At 34.0% G+C, this 25129-nt stretch overlaps 5 protein-coding genes across 11 annotated transcripts in view; 1 reads left to right on the forward strand and 4 right to left on the reverse strand.

Annotated features, from left to right (window-relative positions):
- Positions 1–25129, reverse strand: part of LOC144856303 (sulfate anion transporter 1-like) — a 133289-nt gene that overhangs the window by 85633 nt on the left and 22527 nt on the right. The gene's annotated exons all lie outside the window — the stretch shown is intronic.
- On the reverse strand, positions 5161–6718 carry LOC144856548 (vacuolar ATPase assembly protein VMA22-like). The gene is made up of 5 exons (XM_078714567.1): positions 6534–6718; positions 6299–6405; positions 6022–6128; positions 5719–5910; positions 5161–5431 (listed from the first exon to the last, which is right to left on the reverse strand). The coding sequence occupies exons 1-5, from the start codon at positions 6645–6647 to the stop codon at positions 5301–5303; spliced, it is 651 nt and encodes a 216-aa protein (XP_078570693.1). The 5' UTR covers positions 6648–6718; the 3' UTR covers positions 5161–5300.
- Positions 6711–20011, forward strand: LOC144856547 (DNA-directed RNA polymerase I subunit RPA34-like). 6 transcript variants are annotated; one of them, XR_013614938.1, is made up of 9 exons: positions 6711–6781; positions 7252–7361; positions 7490–7604; positions 7845–7946; positions 8045–8099; positions 8272–8406; positions 8778–8882; positions 9032–9917; positions 10100–10513. XR_013614938.1 is itself a non-coding variant. In XM_078714566.1 (9 exons), exons 2-8 carry the CDS (start codon positions 7285–7287, stop codon positions 9250–9252), a joined length of 810 nt encoding a protein of 269 aa, XP_078570692.1. In that variant the 5' UTR covers positions 6714–6781; positions 7252–7284; the 3' UTR covers positions 9253–9260; positions 19929–20011. The 6 variants fall into 6 exon arrangements, 5 of the variants coding, with proteins under 5 accessions (XP_078570688.1, XP_078570690.1, XP_078570692.1 ...); XM_078714566.1 differs by lacking the exon at positions 10100–10513 and adding an exon at positions 19929–20011 and having other exon boundaries at positions 6714–6781; positions 9032–9260; XM_078714565.1 differs by having other exon boundaries at positions 6714–6781; positions 9032–9260; positions 9354–10100.
- Positions 10503–23234, reverse strand: LOC144856546 (uncharacterized). Of its 2 annotated transcripts, none has more exons than XM_078714561.1 (7): positions 23186–23234; positions 13715–13947; positions 12581–13448; positions 12164–12408; positions 11689–11836; positions 11331–11470; positions 10503–11150 (listed from the first exon to the last, which is right to left on the reverse strand). In XM_078714561.1, exons 1-7 carry the CDS (start codon positions 23232–23234, stop codon positions 10914–10916), a joined length of 1920 nt encoding a protein of 639 aa, XP_078570687.1. In that variant the 3' UTR covers positions 10503–10913. The 2 variants fall into 2 exon arrangements, with proteins under 2 accessions (XP_078570687.1, XP_078570686.1); XM_078714560.1 differs by lacking the exon at positions 23186–23234 and adding an exon at positions 16327–16495.
- LOC144856067 (uncharacterized) lies at positions 16583–21361 on the reverse strand. Its single transcript, XM_078714041.1, has 7 exons — positions 21259–21361; positions 20216–20454; positions 18945–19842; positions 18573–18844; positions 18305–18452; positions 18010–18149; positions 16583–17763 (listed from the first exon to the last, which is right to left on the reverse strand). The coding sequence occupies exons 1-7, from the start codon at positions 21359–21361 to the stop codon at positions 17584–17586; spliced, it is 1980 nt and encodes a 659-aa protein (XP_078570167.1). The 3' UTR covers positions 16583–17583.

Below are 25129 nucleotides of genomic sequence, written 5' to 3' on the forward strand. Positions count from 1 at the left end.
AATTTCCAAGGCGATTTATTATGAAACCGTGCTTAGCCAAGCGTTTCACACATTGAGGTATATTCAGAGCGTCATTCTGACGATGGAGCATTCTCTACTTCTCTATGGGGCGCCATTTATGCCTTTATTTACTTCAGAAATAGAAATAGTACTACTGTAACTGGTCCAGTGAAATTTGGCACCGGTGAAGCACAGTGATATAGAATCGATATAAGTCACTAATTTAAATATATTTCGTATGTTAATATACTGTGCTCAAGTGGACCCAATTTGGCAAAAGGGGAGCACAGTGATATAAAATAGAAATAAAGTCAATAAATTTGATTGCAGTATCTCATTCGTATCTATAATACACTGAGTTCAATGGACCCAATTTGGCACAAGCGGAGCACATGGATATAAAATAAAAAACAAATTACTAAAACGTTATATCTCATTATAATAGTTAACCCATCTTTGCGCACAGTAAAATAATCACATACAAAAACAAAATATTTCAAACCTGGTATATAATTATGTTCAATTTCCGTTACTTCATCCGTAATGATGTTAATTTTGCCTGACATTTACAACCCTCAAAATATCTCTCTTTCAAAAATAAAAGAAAAACAATATTCATTATTTTCGATTAAAAAAAAAAGCCCGTAGAGATTCGAACCCAATCCAGAGCTGAAAGCACTCAAACGTAAACCTGAGGATTGCCCATTAAGCTACAAAGTAGTACATGTCTGAACAGCTGATAATAGTCTATTTATACGTGTATTACGTAATTCATCATTACGTCATAAATATCTTATTAACCTTGTTAAAACCAAAATAACCAGTTAGGATTTTTTATGGGGTTAATGGAGAGTGAAATAAGATAAAATATTGAACATTTGCAAAGATGGCGATTTCTAGACCAATTTCGAAGCTTAGTCTAATTCCGCCGGCCGCCGGGGGCTAGGCCTCAGGTATATACGAAGTCGAGTTTTAAAGTAGAAAACCCCACCTAAAATTTTGACGTCGCATCTGGATAGTTGACATTTTAACATTATCATAATTATCATAGGTGATTATGTATAGTAGGCCTAATAAGTATAAGTATAATGTGCAATTCTGGGCTCTGCCCCAACCATGGTGGGCTAGTACTGGAGACTTATATTTAATTTCATATTTCAATGAATAGGTGCACTTTCCGGGGACACTAAATAATTCATCATTACGTAATAAATATCACATTAACCTTGTTAAAACCAAAAATGAATGCCATACACTTTTGTTTATGATTTAAGGTCCACTTGCCTAGGCCTGACATTTTCAATCCTCCAAATATCTCTCTTTAAAAAAAAAACAATTCATAAAAAAAATATCCGTAGAGGTTCGAACCCCAAAACTGAGCAGTACCCGTTGCACCACAAACTGAAACATGACTGAACAGCTGATAATTGTCTATTTATACGTGTATTATGTAATTCATCATTACGTCATTAATATCCTATTAACCTTGCTAAAACCAAAATGATCAGTTAGCTCAGTCGTCTGAGCGTCGTGTTAACACACGTATGTCGTGGGTTCGATTCCCGGTGGTCCCTGGTCGGTGGAATAGAGTTAAAGGCATGCGGCCACTGTGTTTGGGGTTCACAGAATTATACGTCCCCCTTTCCACCACACATCATGAGGCGACAACATCAATGCATCTGGTGATGTGCTGGAAACGACCCCAAAAGGCTGTGGCAGGGCCTTAGTGCTGAGGCAGGGAGAGCACATTTAACATCTTTTTTTTTATTTAATTTTTTTTCCAACCTGTAATTCGATCTCGTAAATTTTATGTTTGCCGCCCTCAATTTTAAAAGAAATTTAATTTTATATTTTCATCGCATGTGTACGAAACGGTTTGGTATGCCGTGCGTTGTTATGCAATGGTTGTGCAGGTGTAGTGGGAAAGATGGTATTGTTAGTCATTCGCGGTCAACACGCCACACTGTTAAATTTTGATTTTGTTAATCAATATTGCTACATTGGTAGCGAAATGTCCGATTCATGCAAGATATTGTATTGTAAAATGTTATGAATAAACTTTTATGGTAGTTGGTGTGTATTGCCGCACCGTCCTCAGAATAAACATGTTTTGAAAAGATAGTTTGTCTCCGATGGTTTTTGTAGGCCTATGGGGTTAATGGAGAGTGAAATAAGATCAAATAAAGATGCCGATTTCTAGTCAATTTCGAAGCTTAGATTAATTCCGCCGCTGGGTAGGCCTTATACGAAGTCGAGTTTTAAAGTAGAAAACCTCACCTAAAATGTTAAAGTCACATCTGGATAGTTGAAATTTTAACATTATCATAATTATCATAGGTGATTATGTATAGTTATAAGTATAAGTGCAATTCTTGGCTCTATTTTCATTATTAGCTCTGCCCCAACCATGGTGGGCTAATTTCAATGAATTATAGGTGCACTTTACGGGGACAAGCTCTTGTCCTGGTGAGTCTTAAATAGTTTGTTTCATATAATTTAAAATCATGTAAAGTGCCATTTTTTCGGGCGGGAACCTATGCAGGTTCTATTTTTCAAAATTGGCTTTGCTCAGCGCCAAGCATGGTGTGGTACTGAAGATTCTTATACATGTTGTTTGAAGAAATAATAGATGTCATTTCCGGAGACCTTGCAGCTCTATATTAAACAGTTTGGTATGCCGTGCGTTGTTATGCAAATGAGTTTGTGCAGGTGTATTATGGGGAAGACGGTATTTAGTCATTCGCGGTCAACACGCCACACTGTTAAATTTTTATGTTGTTAATCTTTACATTAGAAGATTGTTCAAATCATGTAAATAAAACATTTTCCGGCCGAGAACCTCAGCTCCCCTCTTTTTAGTTTGCAAAAGTAATCTCGAAAAGAACTCCATGAGGAAAAGAAGCCCACCCAAGAGTACTAAAAATGAAGGAGCACATGGGCTTCTTTTCGAGGTTTTATGGCAGTCTATTTGATGAAAAATAATGCTATGCAACGTTGTTTCTGATTTTAAAAAAGGTCCACTTGTTTAGGCCTGACATTTACAACCCTCAAAATATCTCTCTTTCAAAATAAAAGAAAAACAAATATTCATTATTTTTTTAATTTATTTATTGTTTATTTTAAAAAAAATATCCGTAGAGGTTCGAACCCAATCTACTAGAGCTGAGAGCACCCAAAGCTGAGCATTACCCGTTAGGCCACAAAGTAGTACATGACAGAACAGCTTATAATAGTCTCTGTATACGTGTATTTCATAATTCATCATTACGTCATAAATATCACATTAACCTTGTTAAAACCAAAAATGAATGCCATACACTTTTGTTTATGATTTAAGGTCCACTTGCCTAGGCCTGACATTTTCAATCCTCCAAATATCTCTCTTTAAAAAAAAAACAATTCATAAAAAAAATATCCGTAGAGGTTCGAACCCCAGCTGATAGCACTCAAAACTGAGCAGTACCCGTTGCACCACAAACTGAAACATGACTGAACAGCTGATAATTGTCTATTTATACGTGTATTATGTAATTCATCATTACGTCATTAATATCCTATTAACTTTGCTTAAACCAAAATGATCAGTTAGCTCAGTCGTCTGAGCGTCGTGTTAACACACGTATGTCGTGGGTTCGATTCCCACGCTGGTCGGTGGAATAGAGTTAAAGGCATGCGGCCACTGTGTTTGGGGTTCACAGAATTATACGTCCCCCTTTCCACCACACATCATGAGGCGACAACATCAATGCATCTGGTGATGTGCTGGAAACGACCCCAAAAGGCTGTGGCAGGGCCTTAGTGCTGAGGCAGGGAGAGCACATTTAACATCTTTTTTTTTATTTAATTTTTTTTCCAACCTGTATTCGATCTCGTAAATTTTATGTTTGCCGCCCTCAATTTTAAAAGAAATTTAATTTTATATTTTCATCGCATGTGTACGAAACGGTTTGGTATGCCGTGCGTTGTTATGCAATGGTTGTGCAGGTGTAGTGGGAAAGATGGTATTGTTAGTCATTCGCGGTCAACACGCCACACTGTTAAATTTTGATTTTGTTACATTGCTACATTGGTAGCGAAATGTCCGATTCATGCAAGATATTGTATTGTAATATGTTATGAATAAACGTTTATGGTAGTTGGTGGGTAGCGGCCACCGTCCCAGAATAAACATGTTTTAAACAGATAGTTTGTCTCCGATGGTTTTTGTATGGGGTTAATGGAGAGTTAAATAAGATGAAATTTAGAACATTTGTAAAGATGCCGATTTCTAGATCAATTTCGAAGCTTAGATTAATTCCGCCGCTGGGTAGGCCTTATACGAAGTCGAGTTTTAAAGTAGAAAACCCCACCTAAAATGTTGAAGTCGCATCTGGATAGTTGAAATTTTAACATTATCATAATTACCATATGTGACTATGTATAGTAATAAGTATAAGTGCAATTCGGGGCTCTATTTTCATTATTAGCTCTGCCCCAACTTAATATTTAATTTCATATTTCAATGAATAGGTGCACTCTCCGGTGACACTAAATCTTAGACAAACGCAAGTAATTAAAATCACTGATATGGCTTGAAACTAATTTGTCTTTTGCATTGCGGATGGAGTAACCGATATTGAACATATATACCAAGTATACCAAATATTTTTGAATTCCAGTATTTTTTCTCGATGTTTTTGTATGTGACTATTTTGGCGCCAAATTAGGTCCACTTGAGCACAGTGTATACATACGAAACGATATTAAAAGTAGTGACTTATTTCTATTTTCTATCACTGTGCTACCCTGGTGCCAAATTGGGTCCACTTGAGCAGTTACCGTAGTACTATTTCTATTATTGAAGTTAATAAAGGCATAAATGGCGCTCCGTAGAGAATTAGAGGATGCTCCAGTCGTCAGAATGACGCTCTGAATATACCTCGCACATTAGTATGGGCGTCACGTGTGTAAACTAATTGTTTTAAAGTGTAGTCAAGCGTGTCACACTTAAGTATGGCGCACTAATATTGTTTCTTTTAGAATAAATTAACTTTACTTTGTATATGTTGATGTAACCAGAATAAATTATTCTTTTTTTAACCTTTTAACAAAAATGAATGTATGTTGAAATCAGAAGGAATTGCAGTAAAAAAAAATCAAGCAAGAGTACAATGATTTGCATATCATATTTTATTCACATTATCATATGAAATACCAACTACAGTAGTGTAATCAGGATTTAATCATTATATTATATTATTATAATCATCAGGGCTACACAAAGGCATTATACAGAGGTAAATAAACCGGCCCAATGCCTATTATTGTGCAGTTATTGTATTGATATTTTCCATCTTCAACTGTTGTTTTTTACTATATAATGACTGGTATTCTTTTTTCGTTGTTAAAAGTTCTTTCTGTAAGTTTGCAATACGGCAACTTGACGAAACGGCTGTTGGATTAAAAAGAGAAAAAGAAATATTACAAAAACAATATTTACCTACATTAATATGAAATAAGACACAATATATTGTTATGGTTAATATACATTTAGTTGTCATATTGTAAAGCTCTGTCTACACTGTAAAACTTTATGTAAAAAAAGTGATGTGCCCATGGACATGATGATGTCATATCACTACCATATTTGGGCACATCACACTTGTTTTGTCAAACAAGTTTGAGACAGAGTGGACAGATAAAAGTGAGTTAAGTGTTAGTACTGCAAAGCAAACATACCTTGTATAAAGTCAGCCTGTCCGTGCCTTAGCACTCCAGGTACAAGGATACCAAACCATTTGATAGGGTCTGTAAGAACCTCTACATCACCTTCATTTTCTGTCGACTTGTCAGTTATTGTAAGCTCTTCAATTCTGCAAGTTGACTCAGAATCACCATCACTTTTTTCTTCTTGTCCCTTTCTTCTTCGAACTTTAAAACAAAAACAAAACTATTTTTGAAATACAAAAGTAAGTAGTTAAATTACCAATGGTTGTTTTTTTTTTAAATAAAAGTATTTACAGTATACCATACAACACCCACCAGTGGTATGTTTGGTTGTTGATTCAATTTGTTGCACAGTTTTTGACTTGCTTGTTTTCTTTTCTGGTTTCTTCCGAATTAGTTCAAAACATTCTTCACTAGTCTCACTATATAGTAAATAAATATAATAATTATAATTATTAATTATTTTAACAAATAAAATATAAATAATTAATATGGAATTAAATTATCTGTATTAAAAATAATATTGTATTGTTATTGTATAATAGATAGTTTGGTTTGTAAGAATAAATAGTATATAGCATTCAGAACTTACTTGATACATACTTCAGCTAATGCCTTCATACACTTTGAATTGTATTGCAAACTCCCAACTGACTTGTTTCCCATCGAATACCTTGCCTTTGATAGGTTGAAGTATCCCTAAAATTAAAAGGACGAAACGACCACACTCAAATTATTCACTCTAAACAACAACTTTAAATCGGATGTATTTTTTTATGTTGAAGCTTTGTTGCTGAGGCCTACACTTAAAATACAACAAAACCTACTTGTTTTAATGAATTTTCTAACAACGTTCTTTCAGCGTTCAGGTCATCTAATATATTAAAATACTGAATAACTAGTTCATCCAACTTTACGCAAATTTCGTTAAAATCTGTCATTTTTTCGACCGATTTCTTATAAAAACTCAATCAATGTTTTGATCTTGTGATGTGGTCTTTCTATAGAGGGCAGTAGCATAGCACGTGTTTTCGTGTTTTGGTTTTTAAATGGTCTAAAAATCAGGTCTAAAGAAGTATAAAATGCACATAAAAGTTTCTAATAATACTTATAGTGAATAGTAGCAATACTGATTCTTCAGTTAGAGTAATTAGTTTGTTTATACTATTTAGCTAGGCTGTCTATGATGAGGCATGTGAAACTAGTAGGCTAAACGTACCGCCAGGGTACTAAACACGGCGGGCGTATGTGATTCAGTAGGGCAGTTGAAATTTGATAAATCAGGCCTAGGTTAGCTTAGCATTTTTAAATAACTTTGAATTGCCTGCATGATTTCTTGAATAGAATTTGATGTATGTAAATAGTTTTAATATTTGATTGTAAAATAACACACAGCAGACGTACGGTGCAATTCAATTTTAATAAAGTTATATATACTAAATAAATGGTTAAAACTTTTTAGTAGCGGCACCTTCTAAAAAATGTCTACTCTTTAATTTGTATTGCCTTTAATTACAATTTCGCCTACTTCTATTTTTATTACAGTACGTTTGAGCATCCAATGTTTGAAACAAAAGAATGTCAACACCTAAGAAAAGAAAACATGAAACGCCACCAAGCTCACCAGAAGAAGCATCTGCTGCTGGTGATGACAAGTAAGACTTCTTCAGTTAATTAACTGTACAGTGATTGCCAGTTAGTTTCAGTTAAAGAGTGAGATATCTTATTATTAAAATGGTTGGACAGATTGAATAATATTGGTTTTTAATCATTGCTATTTTAGATTTACCTGTCCAGCAAAGTTCAAAAAATGTAAACCTGATTATGAAGGTCTCTGTTTAGAGGATTTAAAAGGAGAAAATGAAAAAGAAATTTGGTTAATTAGGGCACCTATTGATGTAAGTATTAATCACTCTAGGCTGGCTCGTAACAGGACCGAAATGTATAAGCTGCTCGCAAAACTTTAAATCGCCGAGTAGCTTTATACTCAGAACACTTACCCATGGTTTGTGTGCCTTGTGTTTAAATTTAGAAATTTATTATAAACTACCTGTATATTATAATTATCAAGAAAGTATGCAAGTCTAGAGAGAATTTAATTAGAATAGGCACAGAATGAATATATTTGTTTCTTGCAGTTTGAAAGCAGTTTTCTAGATGGAAAAGAACTGATTCAAAATGCTCAATACAAGTTAGGTGAAAATAAGCAATTTGAATTAATTGTCAAGGAGTCAAAACAGGTAAAGTACTAAGGGTAGCTCACTTAAATGTGTTTAAGAATACTGAGACAGTAATATTTATTTCAACAATTAAACATTGTTTATTAATTTCAATTCAGGTTGGAAACATTACAGCTGTTTTACCATCAAAGAAAAAGAAAAAACTACAGACAGGTTAATATATTATCACTTTTCTCCAAAATCATTTATTTTCATCTGTCGCATGCCCCAAACGCAATCCCCCTGAGGTCGACACAGGATCAGGTCACAGATTTTTCTTTTTTTTTCTTCTAAAAATATTATTTATTATGTCCAATTATAAATTTATATTAAATTCTTTAAACAGGTCCTGCTTTTAAAGGTTTGATATCAGTTGTGAACTCAGTAGATGTTCTACCAGTTGATCTACCGATGAGTCCTCCTAAGATGAGTTTTGATATCCCTCAAAATCTCAAGCAGCGTTTCACACCATTTGGCTGTGGTAAGTTGGCTTAGATATTCTTGCCTCTATTATTTCCTGCAACATCAGACTGGTGACTTGCTTGTGGCATGTAATTTTTTCTTAACTTCAGCTTTTACTACTAAAAGTTTGATGAGATGTTGCATACATTACATTATAAAGACTAGCTCACAAAACTGAATTTTAGTGAAATCTATTAATGACTGAGCAAAAAGATAAAGTACTGTAGTAGTGGCACTGAAAGTAAGGTTAACATGCTTACTTGCCATTACTAAGGTCTTGGGTCCAAATCATTTCTCTGGTTCAATATTATTAACAATTTCTGTATAATTAACAGGCAACAGATAGGGAAATGTTGTATTTTCATACATATTACTAATATATTTTGTTAGGATCTCCGTCGAAGAAAAGAAAAATAAAAACTAAATGCAAAAAAGAAGAAGATTATCCGTTTGAAGACTCAATTATAAAAATGGAAAAAGACGTTGATGTTCTAGGTACTGTGTAGTATATTTATTAATCATGAAAAGTTTTACAAGTCTAGAAGAACGAAGATCATTTATTTGTCAAATACTTCATATTATAGATTTTACTATTATTAAAAGCAAACATATATGTTTTCAATCTTTTTGGCCTTGTTTTTTAGATACATCCTCTAGTAAAAAGAAAAAGAAGAAAAAAGACAAAAAGCACGACATAGATAATGTTGTTGAAATAAAAAAAGAACCCGACAATGAGAGTGTAATATATTCACCACAAAAACAAGAAGTAAAACAAGAAACTTACAGTGATGAAGCTGATAACCCAAATATAAAACAAACTAGTAGTGGAAAGAAGAAAAAGAAGAAGAAACACAAAAAAGAATGAAGATTAAGGTATTACAAAGAACTTACTCACTTTTAGTTTTTTTTATGCACCAGTTATGTTCAATGATAAGGGGAATTATTCTGTGTAACACATATCGACAGAAATAGAACTGAACTGTCCACAAAACTTTGATGTTGATGTGGTCAAGTGGACATCGCTGCACTCACTTTAACTAAACTTGTTGGCAGTACAGTAGAGTTGTTGGTGAAGTATCAGAAACTTTGATGTTGATTTGGTCAAGTGGACATCGCTGCACACACTTTAACTAAACTTGTTGGCAGAACAGTAGAGTTGCTAGGTGAAGTATCGGAAACTTTAATGTTGATTTGGTCAAGTGGACATCGCTGCACTCACTTTAACTAAACTTGTTGGCAGAACAGTAGAGTTTCTAGGTGAAGTATCGGAAACTTTAATGTTGATTTGGTCAAGTGGACATCGCTGCACTCACTTTAACTAAACTTGTTGGCAGAACAGTAGAGTTGCTAGGTGAAGTATCGGAAACTTTAATGTTGATTTGGTCAAGTGGACATCGCTGCACTCACTTTAACTAAACTTGTTGGCAGAACAGTAGAGTTGCTAGGTGAAGTATCGGAAACTTTAATGTTGATTTGGTCAAGTGGACATCGCTGCACTCACTTTAACTAAACTTGTTGGCGAACAGTAGAGTTGCTGGGTGAAGTATCGGAAACTTTAATGTTGATTTGGTCAAGTGGACATCGCTGCACACACTTTAACTAAACTTGTTGGCAGAACAGTAGAGTTGCTGGGTGAAGTATCGTAAACTTTAATGTTGATTTGGTCAAGTGGACATCGCTGCACACACTTTAACAAAACTTGTTAGCAGTAGAGTTGCTATGTGAAGTATTTGAAACGTTATGATGTTAAAGTGGAGATTCGACAAAGAAAGCGTTGAGGACTTATTATTTTAATTTAATAAAGTGGAAAGCAATTGAGTAAGTGTTGCGTCACAGAAATAATAATAAATGTGACTGTCAGTGTTTCAAAACAACAGTTTGCATAGCAAGAGATAAACATCATTTATAAATTTTTATTTCTGAGTATGAAAATACTAAAATTAGCATCTTTAATATAAAGTTAAATTAAACTAAAACTGATTAAATTAGTTAAGTACTAACTTAAATATTACAAAGGTTGTATTATTTGGTAAACAAAAAGTAATTGGATGTCTTTAAGGACATAGAAATCATCTTCACCCAAAGTTTACAGATTTTATCTTGCTGAAGAATAAAAAATTACAACTTGAATATATATTTAAAAATGTTAACAAACAGAAAGTAAAAACCCATTCACCATATCAACCACCACCAAGTTAAGCGTGGTTTCCACTAGCAACGCAACGCAGCCACGTATTGATGCAAAGTGCTGTATTGCGGAACCGACGACGCAAGAGTGCTGCAAACATCGCAGGTTTGATTTGAGGCAGGTGGGGGCAAACACAATTATCGGAAGGGCATTTTCTTACGTTGCGTAGGTTACGTTGCGTCGTTAGTGGAAACCAAACGTTAGCAAGCACAATATTAAATTTAGCGAATCCTGTAGAGTAAAAAAGTGTACTACATGATAATTTAGAAAACTATGGAAACCATATCAAACACTATAATAAGATTGGAAAATATTGTATGATAAATATTTTTCTTAGCTTATCTATTAAGTTTCCAGAACAAACAAATAATAATAATAACAATAACTGAAACACCTAAACAAACACTCAAAACTGCGATTGCGACAATATTATTGTCGTTGCAATCCGAGTCTTCTTCTTCTTCATAATCGTCCTGTCTTTGACTGTTTAGAAAGTTACCACATTTATAAAAGTCGTTCGGCACAGGAGGAAGATCCGATTGTTCACCAACTCGTACTATCAGTGCCATGCCAAGCTACAAATAAAAACACATTTCAAATTACAGAACTTCATAATATTGTAGTATTCGGCCCTGTCCATCTTAGATCATGAGCTCATCTTTTCATGAATCGCGCGATATATAGAGAGTTGTTAAATCGATTGCATTTTTTTTCTATAATTTAAAATAAAACAAATTTCAATTAAATAAGTTTACCTCAACATGAAATTCCAAATGACAATGAAAGAACCACCATCCAGGGTTGTTGGCATGGAAACGGAGAATCACGTACCCGCCATCAGGAACAATCACAGTGTCTTTCTTCAGGGATAAGTGAGCCTCGCGTCGCAAAAGTCCTTTAGAAAAAATAAAAGATTGTTGCGCGGATTTTATGTATACGAGCAAAAGTCTTACTATGGGAAACGGTCATGTGATACGTGAAGACCAAACAAAAAGCAAAGATAATATTGAACGGTTCAATTACGGGAATGTTTCCTGGTAAAATCTAGGAAGCACAGCTTAGGGCAGGTTGATAGAATGTATTATGTAGTCTAAAATTGTATGTATTTTTTACCCTGTCTATCCATTTCTTTGACCTGCTCAACACTGGTTTCTTCTCCTATTTTCTCAAAGCCAATCACTCGGAAGAAATGACCATGCAAATGCATTGGATGACTAGTACTAAACTGTTGCCCCTCGTTCACCACTACAAACTCAACAACCTGTAACGTTGAACAAGAAATCGGTCAAAAGCTGCAAATTAGCCAAATCAAGTACTCTCCCCCTTCCTAAAAAAATTATTATTACAAAAAGAGGCCTATACCAACTTATATGAAATATGAAACGAATTGGATTTAAAACAGGAGCCTAATCCCGCTCTTGTACCTGGTACTGCACTATCCTATGCATGTACAATACCATATTATGTCTAGCGACAATAAACATCCCTCAGTATTATGTCTTGTGATAGCAACATTCATCCCATGGGATATTGTATAGCGTCTCCTGACAAAATATACAGTAGTAGAATCGACTGTTAAAGTACTTACATTATTGAGTCCTACAGCAATAGTTCGTGTACATCGGCATAATTGAGTTGAGCAGTTCTTGCTGAACGTTTCTTCATCACAGAATGTTCCTTCTGGTATATCTTCATACTGACTGAGCGGCGGCGAGGGAGGTAAGCTAAAGCTAATACTGTCAAGTTGTGGCGGTGTCCCCATTATTTTGCCAAAATCCATGCCGATGTAATATTTTTCATCTGCTTCCTCTGAAAAGGCCATGTCATCATCTTCTGTAAAAAAAAGAAGAAGAATCCAATAGAAACAATTTACTATTCTGGACAAATACGTTCTTACATAAATGAAGTTGTATTTTAATATTGGTAGTATTTAAAAAATTTTTCATTTCCATAATTGATGTCTTGAAAGAGATTTCTTTTAGATATATTGGCAACCACATCTTACCTCGTGACGTCAAATTTCTAATGCTTATATCTTTCTTTCCAATATTATTTTCCAGCGTGTTCACAGTAGTACCATCAGTTGTTTGATTTGTGTTAGGGAGTTGGTTTGCGCTACTTTCGTCTTGGCCAGCATACTGTATTATTGCAAGTTGGGACTTTCCCGTACATCCCGATTCGACACCTTGGACTCTTAACCAATAATTCTCCCTGTCTTGTGTAGCATTTAACAAGAAATCAAAACGCTCCCCTGCGTAGATGATAAATGAATCCGTTTCTTGGGCATCAATTGCAGCTCCGTCCGATGCTATCATATATATCTTGTGATCATCTACAGACACTTTTAGACCACAATCAGTAATTGCACCGCTGATGGTTCGAAATCTGTATATCTTGCCATATTCAACTGTGAATATCTCTCTTGTTGTACTATCCAATCCATTTTCTGGGTTGGTAATTATCCCTTTCCCGTTGATGAGAATAGTATCGGCTTTATTACTACCTTTACCATACTGGTTTCCTGTAAACTTTGCAATTGTCAATTCATGAAACCAGTCGTTAACTAGTAACACGTGTTCGTGGTCGTATCTGTAAAACTCGTCTGATTCTGGTTTTCTTACGATAAGAGAGCCAAATAACCCGTCTGCCCTTTGCATCCCTGAATGACTGTGCCACCAATGGGTACCTGCTGGAAAAGCCTTGAAGGAATACAAGAATGAAGCTTTCGAGGGAATTGGACACTGTGTTAACATGGAGATTCCATCCATGTATGGAGTGCCCTTTGCGTGGAGACCATGCCAATGAATGGACAGTCCTTCTGAGTTATCTAGTTGATTGACAACTTTGACTTCAATAGTATCATTTTCACAAGCCTTTAAGAAAATGAATCATAATCATTAATCAGCATGATTTTTTTTGGATAAATTTACTTACATTCTTCATACAAACTATATTTCATAATCATCATCATCATCATCATAAGAAATATCTTTCTTTGAAACAGAAATTGCTGTTTTTGTTTCTTTTGTTATGTTATGTATTTTCCTCATTCACCTTGTGAATCTCTTAACATCATCTTAACATCATCTCTGTATGTAGATGAAGTATGTCTGTTGACGTTTTATGAAAAAATACATACTTGAATTGACGGACCGGGTATTTGCCGGTTGACAACCATCACTGCTCTCGGATCACCATCTAATGGAATACAGTCTTTCTGTTTGCAGTGAGTGATGTTTGTGGGACAGTCACCACATTCTTTTGACATAGAGGTGAACCATTCTACCTTAAATGTAAATTTACAGGTGGCTTTCTCAACAGTGCATGTACGCTTACAGTCTTCACCTTCGTATATCACTTCTGCATTTAGCGCTAAAAAAGAAAATGGAACGATATTCGTGGTTGTTACCGGAACTCTCAATCAGATTCGTAATACTAGATGCAAAATGTTAATAGCACATGATGTATAATATTGAAAAGTTTCCTAAAACACACACAATTCTAAGTGGCCACTACATCATGTGAAAGATAATAATATTAAACACAATTTTTTTAAACGGAAACAAAAATCTTTCAAAGAAAAACTAATTTAAAAATTAGTATGCTTATACAAACAGTTCTTTTATGCCCATAGGTAGGTATTGTAATATAAAAGAGTGAACGTGACAATGTTTGAATAGTCTAACACATAATCCGTGACAGCACCGTTTCATTGTTTGATCAAGCATAAATAATATAAATACTCTGTATTATTATATATTTTATTTATACCAATAGACCAATCGTGATCATTATGTGCCGGATGCGAACTCCTTGTTTGGTTATTTTCGTTACCAATTCTGTGCTGTACAATCGAATTAAATTAAATATGGTCCGGGAATAATTATTATTAGAACACTGGAAAAAAGGTGGACTATATTTAAACGTGATCAATAGATTAATAATTAATGTTAAGTTGGCACACTGCATAAGAGGAAGTTGCTCTTCCTCTTTCGCTCCGGCCAATACGGATTTTCCGCTTGACGCAAATATTCATAGATCTTTCAAGTTTTACAACTACAATTAACGTTGATTTTAAAATTGGCATTTTGGTACCGACTGCCTACAATTGCCTATCTGTCCATTTGTGACGAGCATGCCACTAAAGTTACCAATTATTTTTTTCTAAAAAGGTGTTTGGTGAAAATGTGTGAATTGGGAGAATGGTGTGAAAAAGAACTTTTTTGGATAGCAGGTGTTTAAATGCGCACCAAATTATTATTCTTATTCTCACGGTACACCAAACCAACACAGGCAGCTACATTAGAAACTTTTGGATTTGAGTATAAAGTATTGTTGTTGTGTTGATTTCGAATTAGTCTTTCTTTATATTTTTTATTTTATAAGCTAAAATGAAATTATGAACTACTTTTAGTAGCACACTATATTATATGTTAGTGTTCTCCATCACCCGTCTTAATAATGTTTTTATTCAAATTCAGTAATTTTCCACTAGGCGAATTTGTTCGCGCGAAAAGCGCCCGCTTATACGCATGCGATCCATGTTTTTCCAAATCCCTCTCTACACATGCGTATAAGCTAACGCTTTCGATTCGTGGTAAATCGGTGATGAATGCGAATACTCAGAATAGTAGGCCTTTGTTGCACTGGTATGTAAGAAATTGTACTATAGTATTCAGGTAGATAAGTGAATTCTTTAATTTCGCTTGAATAAATAGTGTGAATAATATCACTACATTCCATTAATATCAATATCTTTTAAACAGTTTTGGTAATATTGTTAAAAGTATGTGGAGGGTGAAGAGATTTTTACAATACCCACACTAGAAAACAACTTGGCATGAAAAATATAATTCGCCGTAAGATTATTACCAAATTCCTCCACACAAAAGATACATACAAAATTACGGTACCGTAACTCATTGTAATTCCAACAAAAATAAATTGCATGACACGGTGGTCCCTGTGTACTTATAGATTATTCTCAGAAATTATTGAATAGAAAACAAAATTTTCAAAGTTTGATTGCTCTATAATAGGCTATTTATAACTCAATACATGTATAGAAGATTAAGTAAATAGATTTATTATGTGACATTTCACATGCTCACTACATAGTACATTCCTTTTTATAAGAAATCATGCTTCATTTTATGCCTTGTTCCCACTAGAGACGCAACGCAAGACCGTAACGCGCAACGCACAAGCGAGTTTGACCAATGACAAGCGACAGTTCCAATAATCCACATCGCTTGTGATTGGTCAAAGTGCTTCCGTTGTACTTACGTCCTTGCGCTGCGTCTCTATTGGAAACCGAGCTTTAATACTTATTGTTTGAATCGTCTCTCTTTTGTTGCGAATTATTTTTAACTTTTCCTAACTAAGGCAAAAGTTGGGATAAATTTGCATCAGTGTATTAATTTTCCCGTAACAAGATAATAGATAACAATAGTAACATTGAGTTAAACGTAGCCAGTCCTAAACTCTGTCGTGGTCCGAATCTTTGAAAATTGCCCATAAAAACATTGCATTTATATCGAAAGTTTATTATTATTATTATAGAAAACGAATCGATTTGTCTAGGCGTTTTCCGCGCAATTCTGAAAACTTTAAAAATTTGATTCCATGAATATTATTATACTTTTTTTCCGCAATATTTTCATCAGCACATTTTACTTTCTAAGGTACAGTACAGACTGTGAATCAGTGATTGATTGATATTTTAAATCAACTTATAGATTAATCTCTTACCTGGTACGCACACTTGCAAACTGACAACGATTAAGACCAATAAATTCATAATGTTTCCTTTACAACGACAACTACACTTTTGAATCAAATGCATTCATGAATGGAAAATTTCCGTTAGGCCTATTTTAGGCCTATTGTGGTTTCTATTGGCCAATGACGTTGACGCAATGCCGTCATCCTCTCCGCATGCCGCGCCTCTCCCCTCCCATAATCTTAATTTTTGTTTATTTATCTCTTGTCATCGAACATTAACAGTGTGACAATTTATTTTATTCTTGTGTGTTTACATTTTATTACCTAGCCTATACCGTATTGAATGAAAAGAGAAACTATTTCAAAATTAAAAGGCTTATTATTAGAGGCCTAATTAAATTAAGACTTTTGAAATTGTTATCATCATTATTACAGAAATAAAATGAATAATAATCATATGTAGTAGCATAACGAAGTAGGCCTAGTAATTTAAGCATTAGGCTTAGGCAGCCTATAAATTATTACCGTACATAATTAAACATTTTTAATAAATATATTTTAAATATACGCCAAATACAGTTTAATACTGTATTTGACAATACCTGACAGAAACCAAGAAGTAAAACAAACTTACAGTGATAAAGCTGATAATATAAATATAAAACAAACTAGTAGTGGAAAAAAAGAAACACAAAAAATAATGAAAATTAAAGTACTTGAATATTGTACATCAGGTGAAATATTCCATGTCGCTCTTTGCAACAAATTGAAGTTTCCTGGCGGTAAATGGGCATTTGACAAACATCATTTTGCATCGCCTAATGTGAAATATGTTGAAGAAATGTTTTGCTCAATTGTTTGACAATTAAAATTCTCAGCGAGAGAAACTGTTTTTATTGAAATATTTATATTATCATTTGATTAATTTTAATCTATTTTGTCTAGTAAAAAAACTTGTTTCCTGAGTATGGAAATACCATCTTTAATAAGCTAACCTAAATTAAATACCAAAAATTAATCAAATAAAGTACATAGTTGTAAAAAGGTTGTAATGTATTAGTTTGGCAGCATAAAACAATGTTTTTGTGCTTTGTCGTCTTCTTCAGTAAAAGGTTATTGATTGTAATTCATAGTTAATACGACAATATCTTGCTGAATGAATAATGATAATGACTTTAAAATGTTTGAAACCATATTGACTATCAACCACCACCCAGCTAGCATATTAATGTAGCATGTATAATAATTGTAACTGTATACGGGTATTTAATGATCCCAGTCCAGCTAAATAAAAAGAAGAATCAAAGACATCATTATGACAAAAGAGATGTTGAAGCTCGAAACAAAATGACCACAGTTCACGCTTCCTGGAATGTTCAGAAAGTTCCCACATTTTGGGAAGTCACTCGGCACAGGAGGCAGATCCGATTGTTCACCAACTCGTACTATCAGTGCCATGCCAGTCTACAGATAAAAATTATTCTAATATATTGTATTACAGAAGTTCAGATTATGTTTAGTATTACTGTCTCTAGTATTTTATCATGCTTAATGCTTCTTTTGAGGAATGTGTGAAATAGGTTGTATGTATGCAAATCCGATGCTACTTATTTTATTTTTAATTACATTTGAAATCGATAATCGATTGTATCTTTTAATGGTGTTACATTTAAAATTAAACAAGTGTAAAAATGTTGAACAGACCGTTACCTCAATATGAAATTCCAAATGACAATGAAAGAACCACCATCCGGGGTTGGTGGCATGGAAACGGAGAATCACATAGCCTCCATCAGGAACAATCACAGTGTCTTTCTTCAGAGATAAATGAGGATCGCGTAGTAAAAGACCTGTAAGAAAAGTAAGAAATATAGTGAGGTGATGTTACATGCCTGACAATGGTCCCATGGCAATGGTGGCTGTCCTCAATCTAAATTTGAGAATCACAACTTGGGCTTTGAAAAGTCTCAATGAATTTAGTAACACTTGAACTTGTATTGTTTACCCTGTCTGTCCATCTCTTTGACTTGCTCAACGCTGGTTTCGTCTCCTAATTTCTCATAGCCAATCACTCGGAAGAAATGACCATGCAAATGCATTGGATGACTAGTATTAAAGTTTTGGCCTTCATTCACAACAACAAACTCAACAACCTGTTGACAGAAAATAACCAATGAGTCACCTGAGCTGGCATATCCAACGCAACAACGCTTTCCATAAAAATATTAAAATTAAGACACGTACCAAAACTATATACGTATACAAATACTTACGTTATTGAGTGTTACATTTATAGCTCGTGTACATTGACAGTATTCAGTTGTACAGTCCTTTTTTTGTTTGGTTAATGTTTCTTGAGAACAGAAAGTTCCTTTTGGTAAATCGTCATACTGACTGAGCGGCGGTGACGGTGGTAAGCTGAAGCTAATATGGTCGAGTTGTGGTGTAGTGCGTTGAATATAATGAAAGTTGTTTATTTCGTTAAAGTCCATTCCGATATAATATGTTTCATCTGCTTCCCTTGAAAAGGCTACGTCGTCCTGTTCTGTAAATGGTCAAAATTCAATAATGATGAATAAAAACTAAAATCAAATCAACAATTTAGGAATGAATATTTTAATATTTTTGGATACATTCTTTCTTACCTCGTGACGCTAATGTTTTAATGCTTATATCACGGTCATTTACTTTATCAGTACTGTCTTCAAGAGTGTTCACAGTAGTACCAATTCGAATCGTTTTTTCAGGATTACCTTCGGGAAGATTGTTTGCACTGCTTTCGTCCTGACCAGCATACTGTACTATTGCAAGTTGAAAGACATTCTTACATCCCGATCCAACACCATTAACTCTTAACCAATAATTCTTCTTTTCTTTGTCAGCCTCCAATGTAAAATCAAAACGTTCGCCTGCGTAGATGATAAAAGAGTCGGTTTCTTGGTCATTCAGTGGGGCTCCATCCGATGCTATCATAGATATTCGATGATCATCTATGGATACTTGTAGACCGCAATCGGTAATTGCACCGCTGATGGTACGAAATCTGTACTTCTTGCCACGTTCTACAGTAAATATCTCTCTTGTTGTACTGTTTAATCCTCTTTCTACTCTTTCTGGCATTTTACCCTTCCCGTTGATGAGAATAGAATCCGCTCCACTATTACCCATAGGCCTACCATGGTGGCTTCCTGCAAACTTTTCAATTGTCAATTCATGAAACCAGTCATTCACTAGCAACACGTGGTCATCATGGTCGTATCTGTAAAACTCGTCTGACTTTGGTTTTCTGACGATAAGAGAGCCAAATAACCCGTCTGCTCTCTGCATCCCTGAGTGACTGTGCCACCAATGGGTACCTGCTGGATAAGCCTTGAAGGAATACAGGAATGAAGCTTGCGAGGGAATTGGGCACTGTGTTAACATGGAGATTCCATCCATATATGGAGTGCCGATGGCGTGGAGACCATGCCAATGGATGGACAGTCCTTCTGAATTATCAAGAAGATTGACAACCGTGACTTCGATAGTATCATTTTCACATGCCTTTAGATAGAGAATTAAAATCAAACATAATTATGATAATTATGATAATTATGATTTTTAAATAATTTGTTCACATATTCCTTCAGTTTCAGATCACTTCTGTGAATTAGTATAATAAAGATTTGCAAGTTAAAAGTGAGTACCAATTCTTTAAGTGATCTCAATTTGGAAGGAGACTTTCACACTGCTCTTCAGTCTACTAAACAATTGTACCAAACTAATTTTTAAAGCAACAATAAATAATAGTAAATATTTTGGAATCTGAATGGAGAATATTGTATAAATGATGATAAAGAGGTCATGCATATCTAGCCTCTAAATTCTTGGATATACTACGCTGAACTGCTGTTTTATAAAATAGAGAATAACATACTTGTATTATCGGACCGGGCATTTTCCGGTTGATAACCATCACTGGTCTTGGAACACCATCTAACGGAATGCAGTTTTTCAGCTTACAGTCAGTGATGTTAGTTGGGCAATTACCACATGCTGTTGACATAGTATGGTACCATTCTACCTCAAATGTGAATTTACAGGTGGCATTCTCAGAAGGTGATGTGCATATACGGTTACACTTTGAACCTTCATATATCACTCCTGCACTTAGCACTAAAAAAGACAATAGAACGAGATTCGTTGTTATTAGGCATCGGGTTGGGTGCCATTGTTGCAAAATGTTAATAGCACAGTATAATATAATATAAGCAATGTATAATGTTGTGTTAGTGAGTCTTTGAGACGTTTCCTAAAACACAATTCTAATTGACCACTATACAGTCATATTTTATTAATCACCACATTTCAGAAAATATTTCCATATCCAAATATTAAATAAGCCTACAATTTTATTTTTAAACAGAAGCAAAAATTACATTAAAACGCAATCTCGGAAAGAAAAACTTAATGTTAGAGAAACTTTCTTGCTTAAAAACATAATGCTTATACTTTACTGACATTTACAGGTAGGTATTGCACTTTAATAGAGTGAACGTGACAATGTTTGTTGAATAGTCTAACACATAATCCGTGACAGCACCGTTCAATTGTTTAATCAAGCATAAATAATATAAATACTCTGTATTATTATATATTTTATTTATACCAATAGACCAATCGTAATATCAGAACCCTGGAAAAGCAAACATTGTATCTTGCTAAAGATGTAAATTTGTATAGGTCATTTAAGTTATTCACAAAGAAATTAACAAAAATAATGATTTCACTTAAATAAAAAGATAAAATAAACCAAAAAGGCCATGCTTCCGGTTGACTATTTTGTTCTTTTAAATTATTGTTTTAGCAGGTCAATAGTGTAGTGTTTGTCTCGTCTCCAACTTTTCAAAGTGAATAACTATAATGACATTAACACGGCATTAAAACAGACTATATTTGAACGTGATCAATATATTCCACGTAATTCTAGAGTTATTCGCAAAAGGTTGGCATACTGTAATGACGGAAGTTGCTCTTCCTCTTTCACTCCAATACGGATGTTCCGCTTGATGCAAACATTCATGAATCTTTCCAGTTTTACAAATACAATTCACGTTAATTATCTGTCCGTTTGTGACGAGCATGCCACTAAAATTATCAGTGATTTTTTCTAAAAATGTGTCGACGTGTTGGCTGAAAATGTATGAATTGGGAGAATGGTGTAAAAAGGAACTTTTTTGTGGTTAGCGGGTGGTTATATGCACACCAATTTCGAAATTATTACCTTTATTCTCTTCGGTACATCAAACCAACACAGGCCGCTACGTTGTATTTTCCTTAATAATTTATTTACTACATGAAAACGTTTTTGTAATGTATTTGTAAATTTATATTTTAAGTTAAGGGTGCCACAGATTAAAAGCTTTGCTTGCTTGTGGTTATCCTGTTTTTAATCGCGTGGACGCGACTCTATAGTTCACTATGGCGGTCAGTCGGTCTGTCGGTCTGTCTGTCGGTCCGGTATCACTATGCGTTTTATCGCTTTTTTGTACTTTTTGAACTGTTTTGATGTACAGAAAAGTTTTAAAGTACATTACTTTTTGAAAGTTCATTTTTTTCTGATAGCACGCGACTTATGGCTGTTGGCCTTGTTCACACTTTATTGTACTTTATTAATTTTTTTGGGATATATTTTTATGAATTTTGTGTGAAAAATAAAGAATACTCAAAAAAATAAAATAAAAACTATTGGATTTGCGTAATTTCTTGTTGCTGATTTCGCATTAGTCTTTCTTTATATTTTTCATGTTATAAGCTAAAATTAAATTATGAACTACGTTTTGATATCTATTTTGGCACATAGCGCTCTCCACCACCCGTAAGAATGTTTCATTCAAATTCAGTAACATGCATGAATGCGAATCTAAATATTGCGCTGGTATGTACAAAATTAATATTATTGTGTATTCAGGTAGAAAACCTTGAATTCTTTAGTTTAGTTTGAATAAATAGTGTGAATAATAACTTCACTACATTTCTAAATGTCGATCAATATGTTTAGAAGTTTGGGTAGTATTTTTAAAAGTCTATGGAGGGTGAAACTATTTACAATACCCACACTAGAAAACAACTTTGCATGAACAAAAAACGCAATCATAAAACGCCGTAAGATAATTCCCAAACACAAAAGCTAGCATCTAAAAAGTACGGTACCGTAACTCATTGCAATTTCAACAACAATAAATTGCATGACACAGTGGTCCCTGGGTAATTATAGATTATTCTCAGCAATTCATTTATACATTGAAGATTAGTAAAGTATACCTTATGGGACATTTCACATGCTCACCATACATTGCTTTTAATAAAAACCATGCTTTCTTTGTGCTTGGTTTCAACTATAACTGGAGACGCAACGCAAGGACGTAACGAGGAGTGCACAACAAGCGAGTTTGAGCTAGTTCCAATAATCTACATCGCTTGTTATTGGTCAAATTTCTTCCGTTGTACTTACGTTCCTTGCGCTACGTCTATTAATTACCTGAGTCGTCTCTTTTATTGCGCAGTATTTTTATCTTTTCCTAACTCAGACAAAAGTGGGATAACTTTTTAATTTGACCTACTACAATGTACTATAAATACATTAAAATTGAGTGTAGTCGTAGTAGTCCTACAATTCTGTACATACAGGATCTTTGAAAATTCTTTTTAAATACGTTGCATTTATCGACGTTTATTATATTATTGAAAACGAATCGTGACGCGTTATTTTTTGCGCAATCCTCTAAAAGCTATACGTACAAAATACAAATAAATATTATAATAAATACATTTTACTTTCTAGTAGAGCTGTAGTAGTACTGCGCATTTGATTGATTTAAATCAACTTACAGACTAAATCTCTTACCTGGTACGCACACTTGCAAACTGACAACGATTAAGACCAATACATTCATAGTGTTTCCTTTCCAACGACAACTACACTTATGAACTGTTTCAAATCAAATGCATTCATGTAAAACTGATTTTCTATTGGCCTACAGGCCTATTGTGGTTTCTATGATCTCCACACACCTCACTTCCCATCCATAGGCCTATAATCTTAATTTGCATGTTATCTATATATAAATTTACGTAAGGGCAATATTCGGTAAATCGCGCGTTATTTCTAGAATGTTTACTCGATGGTAAATTGGTTAGAATTTCGGTACTGATTTTAACCACCTGATGTAACCCTGTTTACTAATTAAATTGAGTTAGAAAATTAGTTATTGACAATTAAAAACGAATTTAGGTTCAACGATTTGCCCAAAATTTAAAAAATACTATTTTGATAGATTTAATATACGTTTATACAAATGTATTGATTTGCGATGAATGGAACATTCCAATTTCTAGATCTCAGACTCTCAGTTTGTAGGTAAATTTATGAGCCCTTGGTTTTACACAGGTAGGTAAATTTATGGGCCCTTGGAGAATAAACTTAAAACTAAGATATAGTATTGCAATACTTTGACAATATTGTAAATACTGTACTATTAACCATTTGAATCGAAATTTTCTGAATGAGGTTACTGTTAGATATATAAACACATATACAAAGAATATTTATTACTGTAACTGTGGGTAGGCTCTACTGCTATATATAAACACATAATATACAAATAAAAACTTTATTACTGACAGTTGCTTCTCAACGTTTGTATTAATTAATGATTATAAAAAATATAAACGTCCTATGGTGTATCGTTACATGTACTTTACTATTTCAATCGACTATAGGACAGTTTTAAAAAAGTATTAAATCGTAAATGTTTTACTGTGTTTAGAGGTATATTATTGATAGGCTTATAAAACATTTAAAACAATATTTCGTTACTGAGTGGATAAAGAATATATTTAAAAATTGTTCTTCCCATCCTCTTCCCCATCCCTCAACACTAATGTTATATACAAAACACAAATTGGGTTTGTTTAAATGAGTTCAAATACAAAATTTGGACTCCATTTTAAGACAAGTTTCTCCTTCGGAAGTAGACCTAATTAGAAGTAGGTGCTAATTTTGGTTAACTACATTAATCATCGTGTCTATTTATTCGTTTCTGAAAACGACAATGTATTTATAGTCCTGCGGTACGTACATTTGAAATCGCCAGTTTTTGGACGCTGAAATTACTGTGTATTTGAGAACCATCTGTGGACATCTGCGTACCATCTACCTAGTGGTATTAAATTTGTATAGCGCAAAATACAAATAGTTTCTATGCTCTGTTTAACACAAATGTAAAAAGAGAGAGAAAGAAACTAAGTAAATAATACTTTATGGAGTAGTAGGCTCAGGGAGTTGAACAACTCCCTGGGCCTATGATTATGCTTCCATATCAATTCATTGCCTACAGGCAATTATTGTTGTAGGCCCTAATAAACAAGAGTTACGTAGCTCCATGGAATAACAAATAATACCGTTCCATTGTTTGATCAAGCATGTAGACTATTAATACTGCATTATACATTTTATTGTTATATTAATAGACCATTGTGGGCCGGATGCGAAGTTTTTGTTACCTGCAATTAATTCTGCTAAACAAACATTGCATAGCTCCAAAACACCAAAAATAAATATCTACAAAATCAAACTTTCAATTAATAGGCCATTCTGTAGTTTTACTAAAGTTATTCAGTTTAAACGCAGCAGATGCATGAGTGCGAATATTCTGAATAATATGTTGCACTGTTATGTCAATAATTAATATTGTTATTGTATATTGAGGTAGAAGTGAAAACAACCCTGGATTCTTTAATTTCGCTTGAATATTAATAGTTTCCACGACAACTTCACTACATTCTAAGT

This window comes from Antedon bifida, chromosome 11 (assembly GCF_963402885.1).
Source record: "Antedon bifida chromosome 11, ecAntBifi1.1, whole genome shotgun sequence".
Classification (NCBI taxonomy): domain Eukaryota; kingdom Metazoa; phylum Echinodermata; class Crinoidea; order Comatulida; family Antedonidae; genus Antedon; species Antedon bifida.

Excerpts from the sequence above, each read along its gene's own strand:
- LOC144856547 (XM_078714562.1), top strand. The coding sequence starts at position 7,285 with ATGTCAACACCTAAGAAAAGAAAACATGAAACGCCACCAAGCTCACCA. Across the intron at positions 7,947-8,044 it reads TTGTCAAGGAGTCAAAACAG|GTTGGAAACATTACAGCTGT; the intron begins GTAAAGTACTAA and ends ATTTCAATTCAG. Across the intron at positions 8,100-8,271 it reads AAAGAAAAAACTACAGACAG|GTCCTGCTTTTAAAGGTTTG; the intron begins GTTAATATATTA and ends TTCTTTAAACAG.
- LOC144856548 (XM_078714567.1), bottom strand. The coding sequence starts at position 6,647 with ATGACAGATTTTAACGAAATTTGCGTAAAGTTGGATGAACTAGTTATT. Across the intron at positions 6,406-6,533 it reads TAGAAAATTCATTAAAACAA|GGATACTTCAACCTATCAAA; the intron begins GTAGGTTTTGTT and ends TTTTAATTTTAG. Across the intron at positions 5,432-5,718 it reads ACAGGCTGACTTTATACAAG|CCGTTTCGTCAAGTTGCCGT; the intron begins GTATGTTTGCTT and ends TTAATCCAACAG.
- LOC144856067 (XM_078714041.1), bottom strand. The coding sequence starts at position 21,361 with ATGAATGTTTGCATCAAGCGGAACATCCGTATTGGAGTGAAAGAGGAA. Across the intron at positions 20,455-21,258 it reads GCGAATAACTCTAGAATTAC|TGCTAAGTGCAGGAGTGATA; the intron begins GTGGAATATATT and ends TGTCTTTTTTAG. Across the intron at positions 17,764-18,009 it reads ATTTGGAATTTCATATTGAG|ACTGGCATGGCACTGATAGT; the intron begins GTAACGGTCTGT and ends TTTTATCTGTAG.
- LOC144856546 (XM_078714560.1), bottom strand. The coding sequence starts at position 16,420 with ATGCATTTGATTCAAAAGTGTAGTTGTCGTTGTAAAGGAAACATTATG. Across the intron at positions 11,837-12,163 it reads TTGCTGTAGGACTCAATAAT|GTTGTTGAGTTTGTAGTGGT; the intron begins GTAAGTACTTTA and ends TCAACGTTACAG. Across the intron at positions 11,471-11,688 it reads CAAAGAAATGGATAGACAGG|GACTTTTGCGACGCGAGGCT; the intron begins GTAAAAAATACA and ends TTTTTTCTAAAG.